General features: G+C 38.6%; 1 protein-coding gene across 3 annotated transcripts in view; it reads left to right on the top strand.

The window, feature by feature from the left end:
• ART4 (ADP-ribosyltransferase 4 (inactive) (Dombrock blood group)) overlaps positions 1–16251 on the top strand; it is a 38476-nt gene that overhangs the window by 19366 nt on the left and 2859 nt on the right. For 2 of the 3 annotated variants that reach the window (XM_053662095.1, XM_053662094.1), the window contains 2 exons: positions 8062–8167; positions 9969–10674. In XM_053662095.1, the coding sequence (XP_053518070.1) occupies positions 8062–8167; positions 9969–10674 (812 nt within the window). Of the gene's footprint in view, positions 1–7689; positions 8168–9968; positions 10675–16251 lie in introns of those variants that run through there. The other variant, XM_053662096.1, reaches the window with a different exon arrangement.

Here is a 16251-nt window from a genome sequence, read left to right as displayed (position 1 = left end):
GTGATAGAGCAGTGAACAAAAGATATGGCTTCTGCCCTCACAAAGATTACATTCTAAAAATGCTATTTAAGAATTGGTTTGACGGGAGCTGCAAATTCATAACACTGTGTAGCAGAATCAAGATTCATGAAGTCGTTAACAGGTTAAAATAAAGAGGTTAAGTATGCATAAATGTAAGGTCCTAAAACCAAGCTTACTAAATCCATTTCAAATTCACAGGTGCATATGACTGGTGATACCGACTTAATAACAGAAATTCATGGGGGAGTGACCGATGATTTATAATACATGCAAATTCAGTGAGTCAAAAAAATGACACAATTGCCAAAAAAAAACCCTGCTTCACCTTAACTTACATTCAGAACAAAAGAAGCCTTTAGTCCCACTGATTAGACACATGTGTGCTGTCCTGTTGCCACAGTTCATGGGGATCATTGACTTACAAGAATTCAGAGGGAGGAAGATGGCCAGGGTGATGGAGAGTCTGAGGAAGAGTTGAGTCAGAATGTTGAGTCTGGAAAGGAAAAAATTGAACCAACAGAACAACATCTTTATTTTCTAATGTTTTATAAAGTTTTTACTTATTTATTTTGAGAGAGAAGGAAAGGGAAGGAGAAAGAGAGGGAAAAAAACATAGGTTGCCTATAGCACACTCCCAACCAGGAACCTGGCCACAAAACAGACATGCTCCTTGGCAGAGAATTGAACCTGCAACCCTTCAGTCTGAGTATGATGCCCAGCCCACTGAGCCACACCAGTCAGGACCAGTAGAGCATCTTTAAATATTAGAAAAAAACAGTGGGAGATGAGGGAGATTTTGCCACAACAGATCAGAGATTATTCAAAACAATAGTGAATAAATTAGGATTAGGTGAGCTAATGTAATAATATGTGTTATTTAGTGAGTTATTATATTTGGAATAAAATAGACTGAAACATTTTCCCCTTTGGCGGAAAATGGAAAACAAAATAAAGTAACAGAAATTGTTGATTTGTTTGCACCATGCATTGTTAGTTAGAATAAAAAGATTTGTGACATGTCTCAGGGCAAAGGAAGAGTGAAGATTTTGTACAAGGCCATAAAACCCTAGCACAAGGCCAGGGTTTTGAATGTTATAGAATAAGACTAATATTATATTTATGAGTAAAATATTAATTTTTCAAAGAAGAATTTTTCAGAGGAAATTAATCTTTAAGTTGGTAAAATGGATTTGACTTCACATATTCTCAGAACCTAGGAGAACAATGACTGCAGCATGGATTACTCTCTCTGCTCACCACCACCAGTGAAAAAAAGAGAGCTCACTCTTCCCAGCTCTAAGGGAACAGCGGTGGACAGTGAACTTTACCTCGATTCTCAGAGAGGCAGTACCTGGATGGAGAAGAAAGGCCATCAATTTTTAGTAGAGGACAGAAGCTAAAAATTTTTCAAGACACAGTCAGGACTGAGGTTAATAGAAGTTAATATTTTATTTTTAGGGAGTAGTTTGTGGTCCCAAAGAAACAGGCGGTGGGATAAAATCTGATGCTATTGGTGGGGTAATAAGTGAAAAGAAAGCATCAAGAGGTAGACATCTGAGCCACAGGAAACATGACATCATTATGACAAGCAGGAGAAAAGTAAGGGTCACCCTCCCTAATTACATCCTTCTGAGGAGCAGAGACACATCATGTAGGAATAAATGGAAAGAGTCAACCATACAGAGAACAGACACAAACCTGATAAAGAGCCCTCTAGCTCATTGTACCTTAATAAGCAAAATGCGAATGTGTAAAGTAATGAGAGTTGAATGGAAAACTATCACACGAAAACAGACGTGCCTTGATTGCAATGGAGTCTGGGAGCTAACACAAGCATGGCACTGAATTCACAACTGCTAATCCATGGAGCAGAGAGGGTTGCTATTGTGGGTTGGAAACCTCAGTTTAATTAGCAAGCTCAATGCACATGAGGAAAAACCAAGACTTTGAGCCAAACACCGGCCAAAGTGGGACAGTACAGAAAATTAAGTAACACCATTTCATAGAAAACTGGCCCCCCAAATATTATATTATCACACATATCATACATGTACATATTTAAAACTCCAAAACAAAAATGCCAGAAAACGCTAGAATGAAACTGCCAGGCTGCTCTTATCATAATGCTGCTCTTTTCTTGCTTCCTCGCCTGTTTCTGCCATCATCCTCTTCCCACCTCTGAAAAGCCCTGTTCTGCTCATTTCCAGAAGGCCGCATACGTAACTGGCACCTCGGAGGGACCTGGGGCCCAGGGTCCAGGACACAGGTCCTCCCCCCATCCAGCAACTTGCTCTAGGACTTAAGTGGAATCACAGACCTCTCCTTGGAAATATAATTAACTTGTAATACTCTCAATTCTGGTTGGTTCCCCATCGTTAGGGGCTTCTAAACATCACCATATAAACATAAACTCAGGTATGCTCGAAAGGTGCTTGTTACAAATAACAAAAGACACCCATTTCGCCTTTATGGCTCTGGTGTTATTTGAGGAACTAGGGACAAAGGGTGCCCCTGTAGTACTTATGACTTGGGAAATTACAAAATTTTAGGAGTTGTCTGCCAGGACCCAGGGACAAGACCAAATAGATACTTACTATAAGTCACAATATCACAGAAATGTACACAGCAGCAGTTGCTCTGCTAAGAATGTCAAGAAGTTTCACGGTGGGTGAAAGATGATGAAAACAAACCTTTTTCACAACATTAAGGTCCTATGCTAAGGAAAAAAAAAGAAGAAGAAAGGTTAGACCTTTCATATAGAAGCAACGGATGCAAAGTGCCTCCTGGGAATTGTACAACATCCCTTCTGTGATTTTCCTGCTGAAGCTACAGAACCTGAATCTAATCATCAGAAAATAATAGAGCACCCCCAATTATTCTATAAAATACCTGGCTGATAATTTCCAAAAAGGTCAAGGTCAAAAAGCAAAATAAGTCCTGAGGAAATGTTCTCATTTGAAGACTAAAGACACTGGACAACTAAATGCAAACTGCAATCCCAGAAAAGAGCTATATAAGGACATCGCAAGAACAGTTGGTGAAATTTGCATATGGACTATAGATTAGATAATAGTGTGTAAATGTTAGATTGTATTGTGGTTGTGTAAGAAAATGTCCTTGCTTTTAGAAAATAAATTCTGAGGTATATAAGGGTAAAGAGTGTGAAGGGGAGCAGCTTACACCACCCCAAAATGTGCCACCTTGACATCAGGGTTATTTTGAGCTGAAGGCAAATGAGACCCAGCAGACTCAGGAAAAACTTCACCTCTCCCTTATCTGCCTGAAGTAATTTAGCTTGGAAGCCCATATCAGAAAAAAACCTATATTACCAGAGATAACTTTTTTAATGTGAAAGACTTACCTGCTAAAAAAAACTAAAAGAAAAAATTTCCCCCCCCTACAGGTGTTAAATGAATTAAATAAGAAGTCCACTAGACTGAAGTAGTTCTAATGCCTGTAAGCCTACAAAAGCAAACCAGAATATAAGCCTATGAAGGTCTCAAGGTTAAGAAATCAAAACCTAAGGACAACCAATCACAAGCAGCCAAGTAGGCTTTTCCAAATAAGGTGAATGCTTAATCTATAGCCCATCAAATAAGTTCACCCTTGACCAACACAAATTTGAACTGCATGGGTCCACTTACATGAAGACTTTTCCAATAAATATGTTAGAAAATTGTTCAGAGATGTCCCTCTTACCAGGAAGCAATCATATAAATTATGCTAGGCTACCACAAAGCAATCATGTTGCTGCTTCTTCATTATCAATGCATGAATCCAATGAATATTAATGCCCTGCTCAATTTGAATTGATTTTTGCTCAAATAAACTCTTAAAATTTTTCATACGGCCCATTTTACCTTTTAACAAGGGGCATGATGTCTGCATCTTACTCTCAAGTGGTTTAGAAAAAAAGAGACTGAATGGGAGAACAACTGAGGAAGTATAAGCAATTGCTGAACGTGGATAGGGCTTATGTGAGCTTCTCAGATATATATGTGTTCCTTTTACGAAACTTGCAATGTTTTTATAAGTTTAAAATTTTATCTAAATTAAAAAGTCATAAAAATATGACATAGTTGAGGTAGTTTTGCTCCTTCTATAAGGGCATTAAGGGTAAAAGAGAACTGACCAGTTAAAATGTTAAAATTATTCTATCAAAAGTCGGGGCCTCTATCAAACTGTTTTCCTTTGGATTACCAGAACTTCTAGCAGTAAAATACCCCCATTAAACTGACATAAGTCCAAAGAGGTTCAACAAGAACTAAACAGCAAATCACAAGAACCATTTCCAAAAGGTGAGGCTAGTGGAAAAGGTACAGTTCTCCCCTGGGCAAGGCCCTTTAGTGACTTCTCCAACTCATGCTCTGAATGCAGCTTTAGAAAGACTCATGAGTATCACAATTTATTCTACAAAACTAGCAAGATCTTTCCTTAAACAGCTGTTTTTTCAATTAATACAAATTAACTTTCACTCTGTTGGACTCCCTATGAATTGTTGGTCTTCAAATATCTGAGTTGTGTGTAAAGAAAACTAACAAGCTCTGAGCACCAGCTAAGTGTCCATGGCATTAGGAAACTTAGGAACAGAGGGGTTATTCATTTGACCAAGGCCAAACATTAAGGAAGTTATAAAACTAGAAATTGGACAACAGTGTCTTTCTCAAGAGCCCACATTCTATTCATTAATCAATCCGCTTCTGAGACGGTGTAGTTCCTAGACCCAGTCCATGATATTGTATGAATTCTTTCAGTTTCATTGTCAACACAGCCCTGCAAGACTGGTGTTATCGTCTTCACTTTTACATATAGAGAAAATTAGATGGAGAACTAACATGACTTGCTCACATTCTCAAGAGCTGGACAGTCATGGAGGCAGACTGTCAACATAGTATAAACGGCTTTAAAACCCATGCCCATGAATGGAAACCAAGGGGGGCTGCTCATGTGTGAGGGGGCAAGGGTCCTAAAAGGAAATGGGTAGTTGATTATTTACAGTGTTTGTTTTTTGTGTTCTTTGGTTCAATCTGTCATTCTATAAAATGTGGTGGTATTCTGCATGCAGAAGTAGCAACCCTGATTGTGAAAATAAAAAGTAAAAAACATTACAAATATTTATTTTGGTATTTCAGAAGAACACTGGTCATGTGTATTGTTTCCACATAAGAAAATAAGACAGCTTTATCCTTACATAGTATTTATAAGGATAAATCCTTTATCCTTGTATTCATAGTGAAATACAGTAACATTTAAATAAACATTTTTTCAATTTCTATGTTAAAAAAAAAAACCCATGCCCTTGGACCCATCAAGACAACACAAGTAGATTGCATTGTGAAAAACTGGGTATCATCAAGAAAATAATAGCCAAGTAAACCCCAAGCTCTAAATTAACTATTAAATTATCTCATGAGAACTTTAATAAAATAGTCCTCAAGGCAAAAGATGATTTTTAATGGCTCTGAATATTGTCAAAAAAACCCCTTTTTTTAATTTTAATTTTAAAATGTATGCATACTCACACATGAGATCTCTGGCCTTTTCTTACCCTACTTTATTATTGGTATTCTCTCTCTTTCCCTCCCTCCCTCCTTCTTTCCCTTTTCTCTCTCACCTACAATGAAAAGGTCACAGAGGTTTCTACTGTCCCCTAGTGGTCTTAGCCTGGGAATGGCAGTCACATTAGGAAAATTAACAAAATCTTTGTAGACAATAATAAAACAGCACAGAATTCTTTGGCATTCTTGGAGGCAGTGGGCGACAGGGTGAGAGGAAGGGTTATCACTGACAGGTTATTTAATCTCACAGGGCCTCAGCAAGTGCACCCCTACACTGAGGGTTAAAATAGTGCCTTTTGACAGTTGCTCGTGGGTTGTGATAACACAGTAAAAAGTCTAGAGACACAGTACACTCTCAGTAAAAGGTAATTACTATTTACTTTGGACAAATCTATAAAGTTAAATAAACTGAGGCTCAGCACAGCTTACTCATTTTTTAAGTCAGCCAGCAAGCTATAAAACTAGACCCATAATTCAAGTTTTTAGACTCTAATTCTAGTTCTCTTCATACCTCAGTATCTCAGAATAACAGTTGATAATGAGAAATGTTAAGAATTTTTAGCCTTTAAGAGATATTGTCATACATTTGTGTTTTCCATTAAGTTAAAAAAACATATTTCATTGGTCAGTGGTCTAGCTCTAGAATGTGTCTTACAATTTCAAGAAGCTCACAAAAATTTGTGTCCAAAATATGTCCATAAATCATTATTTACAGTTGTACTAAGTTGAAATAAATGGGTAAGAATTGATCATTGTTTGTACTTATTGAACAATCTCTTGGTGCCAAGTTCTAAGGGTTATGAATATATCAAAGCATTCAATGAGATAGATAGCATTATTATCTCCACTTAACACATGAGGAATCTGAGGAACACAGAGGTTAAAGACCTTGCCCAAGGTCAAACATTCAGGAGTAGTAGAGCCAGGAATTGAACTGAGGTCTTTCTCAAGAGTCCACGTTCTATTCACTACTCAGTCTGCTTCCGAGACGGCACCATCCATGGATCCACCCCATAGTCCATCACATGGCAGCATCTATGGTGGAATATTGTGCAAGCATAAAAATTATGTTTTTAGTAAGTATTAAATTATACAGGAATGTGCATACATTAAAATGTTAGGGAAAAAGCAGTATGTAAAATTGCATACTATATCATTTCAGTCCTAGAATAATGTGGGTGTATGTGTGTATAAAGCCAAATCTTATTCTAAATAGTACCTTTCTCTGAGCTATGGGTTATGAGTAATTTTGTTTCCTCCTTTATATTTTTCTAGATATTCCAAATTTTTGTAATGAGGTAGAGCTGCTGGAATATTTGGAAAACTTAGATAAAAAAAAATTTTAGTCCTAACTGATGTGGCTCAAAGGACTGGGTGCTGGCCTACCAAGCAAAGGGCTGCCAGTTCAATTCCCAATCAGGACACATACCTGGGTTGTGGGCCAGGTCCCCAGTAAGGGGGGCATGCAAGAGGCAACCACAAAGTGATGTTTCTCTCCCTCTCTTTCTCCTTCCCTTCCCATCTCTCTAAAAACAAACAAATAAAATCCTTTTTAAAAATATTTTAAAGTGCTTTACAGAGTACCAGTATTACCAAGAACAGAATTCAGTTTCCCTTCACAGTAAAATAATGAATCGGGAGCTGTGCCTGGAAAATATTTTCAAGAAAAACAAGGACTGGGAATAGAGGGAGGATGTTCAGACTGCAAAGGGCAGTGTCTATGAGGGAGTGTTTATTAGAACACCAGGGCTGGGTTAACTTGGCACTGCAGCCTGCTTTTGATTGATGTTAGCTGTTCAGAGGCTCTCTTCTGACAGCAGAAACTGAAGTAGTATGGATGGAGGATCCAATGCCTTCCCTGATGGGAGGAGCTAAGACCCCAACGGGTACAATTTCTGGTTTGGAGAGTTTCAAAGATTCTGCAAAAAAGCAGCAAAGACAGCTTTTTTTTTACCTAAAAGGTTCTCTGCATTATGAAAGCCCCTTCTGGCCAAGCCCTATCAGCAGCAGCAGATGGGGCTGACACAGGCCCATCTTGAGGTGGCATCTTTCCAGCAACACTCACGAGCCAATCACATCACTCACAGTGAGAGCCTGCTGCTCAAGATAATACCACTTGGCTCCAGCACTGTACAGTGTGTGCTGCCTCCTGCCTTCCTAATTTGAGGCTGAGCCTGACCCTAAACAGGACTTCGGAATTCCTCCACATACAGATTAGGGATTTTTTTAAATTGGAAACTAACTTCAGTTCACTTTAGAATTCCTTGTTTGGTGCACACATCTGGCTATTTCAGAGATTTCAGCTTTGCAGTGAAGGTGGTGGTAGTCAACAGAAGTCTTGACATGGACATTAGCAAGGAAGGTTCTTGTTGAGACTCACACATAGAAAAACCCACGGGAGAACTGTGAGAGCTCACTTCAGGATGAAGCTGCAAGAGCTAAGTACATTTAACACCAGCAAATGCTGTCCATTGACCAACAGATGCAGGAAGGTTCTTCCAACGGCTACAGCTCCTGTGATGGGAACCTGGCTACTTGGAGCACAGCTTCCTCTCCTGCTGCTGTTGGCTGGCCTGCAGAGACCCACGGTAAGTTCCCAGGTAGGGTGCGATGGAAGAGGTGAGTGCTAGGTGCCTAAAGCTCCAATAGAGCCTTCTCTTGGTGACAACCTTTCAATAAACTCTAGGCACTTGGGATCTAATTTCATTCAGACATCTTAAGTTATGCTAGTGAAGAGTGTGGAAAATAATTATTTACAACAGTGGAATTCTTCACAGTTTGTAAATTTGACATAATGGAAGCTAGTGGCATGCCATTATTTTCTGGATTCTTCATAAAATATAAGTAAAACACTGCTTGTGTGGGACAAATAGTGCAAAATTAACCAAGTCTATTTGGCTTTAGACTGTATCACATGAATCAACTCAAAAGAAGTATTATAATTTACAGTTGCACATAAGGGAAAGTAACCTAATATTGAAAGATAATAGACTACACATTTGACATTAGTAATATAATGAAGTTTCAGTTTATCGTAATGAGATTTGACAAATGTGATGTTACTGATTTTGTATTTTGGCTTATATAGATTCTCTAGATTTACTGGTAAACTTGCTGTGTAAAGTTATTAGTTAAGCTTATTTAAGCAGTCTTCTAATTACAAACTTGTTCTAATTTACACACAACCAGATGATTGAACATAAATAACAGTATAAATACCAAATGGTGTTTTTATTTTAGTTTCAGCCTCAACATCTTTGACATTGACTAGATGGAACTTTACCTTTTAATATATTACTTAATGAGTACTGCTTATTAGAAAAGTATTATTAATTTTTTTGTCAAGCAGGAAGCATCTTGGGATTTAGGTCATTGAAATATGGCTGTGCATGATGGACTGATGGTACTTAGTGAACTTGTATTCAGACTTTACCTTCAGCTTCATACGTACTAAGTATCAGTAAGTAATATTCAATTGGCTACCCATTAGACAATGTATTTTTCCCACTCTTGATTTCCAAGAAAAGTGATTTTTCCAGGCACAGTCCCAACACTGTCCAAATCTTTACAAACTCTGCTACCCTGGAGGTGGGGAAATTCGCCTGATTGGTAACATAAGGAAGAATAACTGGGTATGCTGAGTTTAGCTCTGCTTTTCTTCTTCCTGGGAGCTAGCCTGAGGGCAAAGGCTAGGAGGTCTGGGATCCTCCATGACAAGAATCTTACCTGGGTGGGCTGCAAGTCAGTAGCGCCTGGAGCTGAGCGGGCAAGGCTGCCTCATTCTGAGGTTTATTTCCAACAAGCCCACTCGCCATCAGACCAAAAGATGTGTGCCCCAACACGACATTATTCATTAATAAAAATGATATTTTAGCCCTCGTCTTTGCTCTTTGTTTTTCAATTTTTTTAGAGCCTGAACAGAAGAGAGGGGATGCCTTTGAAGCACCCAACATCATTCATCACTTAAGTTTTTTCTTAAAGTTCAAAGGCTCAATATAGCTTTCAGGTATTTTTTTAAAAAGTCCTTAAAACACCCATAAGGAAATGCAAAGGGAGTCAATAAAGGAAATAGGAAGTAAAACAAATCTTTAAGGTTATTAACTGTTTTCTTCAACATACCCAATATGCACAAAAAATGTGATACAAAAATGGTCACTTCCTCTCTGAGGCGATGAGCATTTCTGAGCTTTCAGTGATATTTATCAAATCAAATTCCACCTCTAACATAGGTTATTGATACAAGAAGGACTGAGTAGTGGAATGATTATGAGTGAAATTTACTTCAGCAAAGGCTGGTCTTGAGGAGAAGACGGTGTCAAAAAGCACAGAAAATCTGCAAATTCACCATCTGATTTGAAAACATTATAATCGATATTTTTTTTCTTATAGGCTGCTATTAAAATCAACTTTGACTTGGCACCAAATTCCTTTGATGATCAATACCAAGGCTGCAGCCAACAGGTCATAGAGGAGCTAAGTCAAGGGGATTATTTCACAAAAGAACTAAAAGCCCGAAGGAATTATTCCAGGGTCTGGCATAATGCTCACCTAACCTGGCTGAGCCAAGATAAAGCCCTCCCTGAGAACATGACTATCACACACGCTGTGGTCATCTTGGTTTACACATTGAACAACAATGTTCGCTCTGACTTCGCCAGAGCCATGGCCAGTGCTGCCAGGTCTCCGTGGCAGTATAAACATTCATTCCGTTTCAAGTATCTACACTACTACCTGACCTCAGCAATCCAGCTGCTGAGGGAAAGGATTATAATGAAGAATGACTCTCTGTGTTATGAGGTGTATCATGAGGCTGATTTCTACTTGGAAGCCTATATAGGTGCCATCCTTCGATTTGGCCAATTCCTCTCCACTTCCCTCTTAAGAAAAGAGGCACAGAAGTTTGGAAACCATACTCTATTTACCATATTGACCTGCCTGGGTGCACCTATACAAGACTTCTCTCTCAAGGAGGAGGTCCTGGTCCCTCCCTATGAGTTGTTTGAAGTTGTAAAAATGAGCAACCACTCTAGAGGAAACTGGTTACAACTGCGGTCAACTGGGAATCTGAGCACATATAACTGTCAGCTGCTAAAAGGTATGAATTCACTCTTATCAGGATCAAAGACTATTATTCTCTTATAAAATATATTTTTCTGAGTGAGCTTGGCAGGAAAAGGCAAAAAAATTAAAAGTGGCCTTCAATAACAGTGGAACTGATAGGTTGGCAGTGGGGGGTAACTGCCTTATTTCTTGGTTTCCCTCTCTTCTTTCTCCTTACCTACCTCTATGAAAATGTATTTCTATAGTCACATAATATACTAGCTAGTTTAGATGAGAAAGTAAATCTCATAAGCAATTGTGCATAAAATATAGCATCTTTACCTTCTCCCTCACACTAATTTTTTGTTATGGCTATTTCATGAATAAAGAGTGCTAAAGGTAAATCAGGAGGCGTGATTCATTCATTCACTCTTATCTATTAAGCATCGTCTTTGTTTGAGGAACTGGCATAGAAGGCCCAAAGCAAAATAAAAGGAATAAAGCAAAACTACTCTCCTAGAAGGATTTTTAGTCTAATGAAAAATAGAAATATGAACAAATATCTACACACAAAAGTACAAAGTAACACACTCAATGTTTAAGCAACGGTTGTGGCTGCTCAGTGTAGGAAGCTACTCACCCTCTCGGGAAAGTGAGGAAGACTTCAGGGTGGAGGACCACATGGGACTTGAAGTAGGAATGGGGGTTTTTAGCGAGAGAAGAGAGGAAAAGCCATCTCAAGCAGGAAACAGTGTACTGAATCACAGAAATTTCAGAGAGCCTACTGACTTCAGGGACTCTCCAAAATTCTGGATGGCAGCAGTGTAGGATGTGCAGGAAGCAGGCAGGGGCTAGGACTAGAAAGAGAGTCGGAGAGTGGTCGGGTCTGGAAGGTTCTGATGGGGCTCGACTGTAAAAACTCATGCATTCCATGCTCAGGACTTTTGAACTTCGTGCTATATGTACATAATAAGGAGTCACTGGAAGTTGTTAAGGAAAGGAGGAGCATCAGTTAGATCAATATTTTTGCAAGAACTCTGATGATATCATGAAAAATAAATTGAAGCAGGAGAAATTAGAGATATCACAAAGCTCTTTTTTTTTTTAAGAAAAACTGATTCCATTTTATTCCTGTGTGTTGCCAGCCACGGTCATTTCTTAAGGCAATAGTTCTATAGCAAATGCTGTGCCCTATTTGATTCAGAGAGAGGGAGAATGTCATTGTCCATAAGTATAGTAGTTTACTCTCAACCCAGCTACAAAGATCACTACTTGGGGTGGGAGGGTCCACCTTTGAAATGTCCTCTGCTCCATCATTATTGCTGCTGTTGATGACCCAGGCTATCAGCACCCTTCAGCCTTTCAGAGCTACAGTGTTGCAAAGAGCCTTAAACTGGCATCACACGGACGTCGAGGGCCCACCCACTTTGGGCCTAGATTAAGGGAAAGGTGACCTACCACACCTTTTATCCTCACCCTTCTCTCCTTGTCAGTGTGGCAGGAACAATGCCAGTGAAATGTGTATCTGCCCCACAGATCCAACAGATTCGTGTTTACAGAGGACAATGAACAACTTAGAGTAGAATCTGAAGAAAACTGAGGTTTTGATAATGAGAACATTTATAGCCAGGTTCCAAGATTCTTTGGAACTACACCTGACTAGGATACTGTTGCTTCAATTTTCATCATGAATTTGAGACAAATAACTATTGTACTAGGTTAACTAGCAGAGTAAAATATATCAAGTGAAAAATCGTAGAACATTGATGTCAAGGAGTCAAAAACTGAGGGAGAGGAATATGCAATAGAAACTATTATCCATGTTCTGCTACGGCTGTCTCAAAGAAAAAATATTTCGACACCCTCCCACCCAAACTAATGATCTTTGCTTTCCTGTGGTAAAACTACTCAAACACAACTTTAACTTGGCTTTGAGTTAAGGCTTAGCTGAGGTAAGCCATGCATATTACTAGGTTCTGGAAGCTTGGCTGGTCTTGACTGGATATTTGAAATCATGAATCATGCTTAAAGGAGTCAATAATCTTGCATTGCTCTGTGAGTTCTTTGTGGGCAGTAAGTTGACTACACAGTATTTCAGAGTTTGGTGTGGAATCCAGGCAGTTCGATCCTAAGTCTGCCCCTTCCGTGTTCATATGCAGCCTGTGCCACTTTTTGGCTGTGTTCTAAGTCAAGTTGCTTAAACACTAAGCTTCTTCGGGTACATAATGAGCATCGTAATAGAACCCTACACGGCTCTTATGAAAATAAAATAAAATGCTAAATTATTCCTACACTCTCTAGTATACAATAAATGATAAATAAGTATTAACAACTATTAACTTTAGTCCCCTGGCACATATTTGTTGAATAAGTGAATTAATAAATAAAGCATTCTCTTTCATGCCTCTGAGTGAGCTGGGCCTTGGGTCAGATGACCTATAACTCAATTAACTAAAAACAATTCACTACTTTTTAGAAAAAGAAACTGTTCTAGAAAGTTCAACCCCTAATTTAAGACTAAGGAGCTGTAGCCATAACGTAAATGACTTGGAATGTGACCTCTTCCGATGTGGCTTACCATATCTATCTTTTCCTTAGAAATTTGCCAATTAGGAGCTTGGGCAGACTTGGGAAAAAAGAAACTGTAAATGGCAGGAGAAAAATGCCACTGGTCTTAGAAAGTTTTATGTTGTTTGAAGACATTGTACCATAGACGAAACTCTGGAATCAGAGCGTCTTCCCAGGCAGCACAGTTCTAAAACGATTTGGGAGAGCCCCAGACGGAAAGGACAACCTTGAGCTACACAGATGACATCTGCCCTTTGACTCCGCTCCGACTAAAAGTGGCAGAAACCTTACATAACCCTCATCTGCCATTGGTTTGTTGTTAGCAGTCACTTTAGCTGAGGACAAAAAGACTATAGGCTTGAAATGAACACTACAAATATCCACCTAGCTCTACTAATGTTTTTGAAACATTTTTAATTGGCTTCAGAATACTCTCAGCTATTAACTTCACTGTTTTTTCCTCAATAAGTAAGCTATGTCTGAAACTTTCTTTAAGTCATTTCTGTTAACTGATAAATAATACTCTACCCAAACTGGTGAAGCAGTATTGGATTGACATATACATGAACAACGGAAGGAGGGAAGTAATGTATTTTCTTATCTGAGAGTCCTTCACTGGAAGGAACTAAGATCAATGTACAGTAAGGGGAGAAAAATAATTTTTCCTCTGCCCTTCTATGTTCCTGGCTGAGACTCCCCCCATTGTAATGAGACAGATTAACAAGAAAAATTATAATTTTATACACACAGAGCCCCATAAAGATATGAAATTCAAAGATAGCCAGATGAGTAAAGCTTATAATGTTCCTGAGCTAAGGAAAGGGACAGGGATCTGAGGTTTTAAAGAAGAGGAAGATGATTCATAGGAAGATGAGAAGGTCAAATGTTTGGTAAACAAGTATGTTTGCCCAGCAATTCAGGTACGTCTCTCTGATACAAAAACTTAACTTGGTAGTAGCTCTCTTCTTGGTACAAGACCCCTTTTTAAATTCTTTTAGGCAGTTAAGGGGGACGTAAAAAGTTTTTCTTGAGTTTGCTGGGCTTCGATAGCTTTTGGCTCAAAATAGTCATTATGCCAAAGAGGCGTGTTTTAGGATGATGTATTCTGCTCCCCTTTAGTCTCCTCATCAGATGTGATTTTCTGTGTAACTACTACTACCCAGTTCACTTCTCCCAGTCACCTGGATTACACAATTCACCTGAGCCGAGGGAATTCACAGAGGGTGCTCTGGAGTTTGGATATCCAATTTCTCATGAAAGTACAATCTTCTCAGTAGGCTGTTTCCTTTTCATTTCTTTACTAGCAGAAGCTGTAAGCTATTCTATGTCCCAGAAAGTCCCTATGAGCCAGTGACTTATGTTTCCTCTCCCATTACCTCTTGATGTAGCAGGCATGATATTTGAAAGCCAACATAAACACATTTAAAAACTGTCCAGCCAGGATACTGTAATTCTCCCAGAGAAGAGACAGTAGATTTAAGACCATTCCAGTCTTTCAATTTATTTTAAAGTTGGTTTTGTTAACTTGCAACTTCAGTTCTCAAGTTCAAAGACTTCCCAGGAATTTGTCACCTTCAGAGAGTTGAGAAGTCAACTTAATAGCATAATATACAGGGTCCAGCAGACATAAGACTTGCTTGAGTATGGTTGGTAGGATACATGAATGTCTCATGTACCCTACCAGCAATTTGAACATTTCACCTAAAATAGCATACGGTATGCTTGAGTGTGATATTGTTACATTACAGAATGATATACTTATGATTTTGTAATAAAAATTTTTGTATTTAAAAAGGAGTACTATTTGTCCTGGACCCTGTGTTTAAGGGAGTAAATTAATAAAAGAAAAATTGTTTATAAGACATTCTAAAACAGTTTTCCCTTCTAATTTTTCTCTTGGCCCTCACATGACCTATACTGGTTACCATAGAAACAGACGTTTTCAGGCCCATCAAAAGACTCAAAGTATGTTATGTTAGTTATTTGCCCTTAAATGTTGTTTGTTCAGCAAAATAATCTGTGCCAAAAATCTGTAGACACACAAATACATGCTCTGTTTTGTATCATTGAATTCACAAAGAAGGATTTATTTGTTAAAATGTTTAACATAATCAAAATTCTTAAGCATGTTTCTAGAAAAAAATGTAGCCAGTGGTTTGTACTGAGCCTCTTTACATGTTAACCTTGCCCATTATTAGCAGTGAAAACATGAGCAAATGGCTTAGTCTCTCTGTGCCTGGTTTTTTTTAAATAAAATAGAAATAATTTTTTAAATGAAACCTACCTTATATGATTCTGGGAGGTAAAAGCATTTAGAACAGTATCTGGCCCATGTAAGTAAGCACTCAAAACTTTTTAACTACTATTACCATTATTATTATTCACCGTATTAACTTCCTGTTCTATTTTATTCTGGGCTTCAATTTCCTTTTTTTTTAAGGATTTTATTTATTTATAGAGAGGGGAAGTGAAGGGGAGAGGGAAAGAAACATCTATTGGTTGCCTCTTGCATGACCCCAACTGGGGACCTGGCCTGCAACCCAGGCATGTGCCCTGACTGGGAATCGAACCAGTGCCCTTTCAGTTTGCAGGATAATGCTCAGTCCACTGAGCCACCAGCCAGGGCTGGGCTACAATTTTCTCGCATTAGTTTTCCCTATTTGTGGCATCACATTCACCTCAAAGTGAAGTGTCTGTCTCAGAAAGTGGAAGAAAGAATGAGCATGTAATTGAATGAATCTAGGAGGTCACAGGGCACAGTGGAAAGAGAATAGACTCCAAACCAGTAAGATCTGGGCATATGTTAGTTACATGGCCTTTTGAGTAAATAACAACCTCTGAGACTGTTCCTTCATCTATAAAATGGGGGCAATACTTGCCTGGAGGGCATGTTGTGATAGCAAGCAGTATCCAGCTTCTCAAACACAACTGAAAAACTCCTAGAAAGTACTTTGCACATGGAAGTGGAATAATAGTTTGATGGAGCAAATGGGCACTTCAGTAATATCAACAATAAGAATAAGAGCAAAGGAAGAGACAGAAGAAATAATGCTTATCGCTTTTG

This window comes from Artibeus jamaicensis, unplaced genomic scaffold (genome assembly GCF_021234435.1).
Source record: "Artibeus jamaicensis isolate MK-2021 breed Jamaican fruit bat unplaced genomic scaffold, CSHL_Jam_final contig_233, whole genome shotgun sequence".
NCBI lineage: Eukaryota > Metazoa > Chordata > Mammalia > Chiroptera > Phyllostomidae > Artibeus > Artibeus jamaicensis.
The sequence above is the reverse complement of the archived record's forward strand: the minus strand, read 5'-3'. Positions and strand labels throughout refer to the sequence as shown.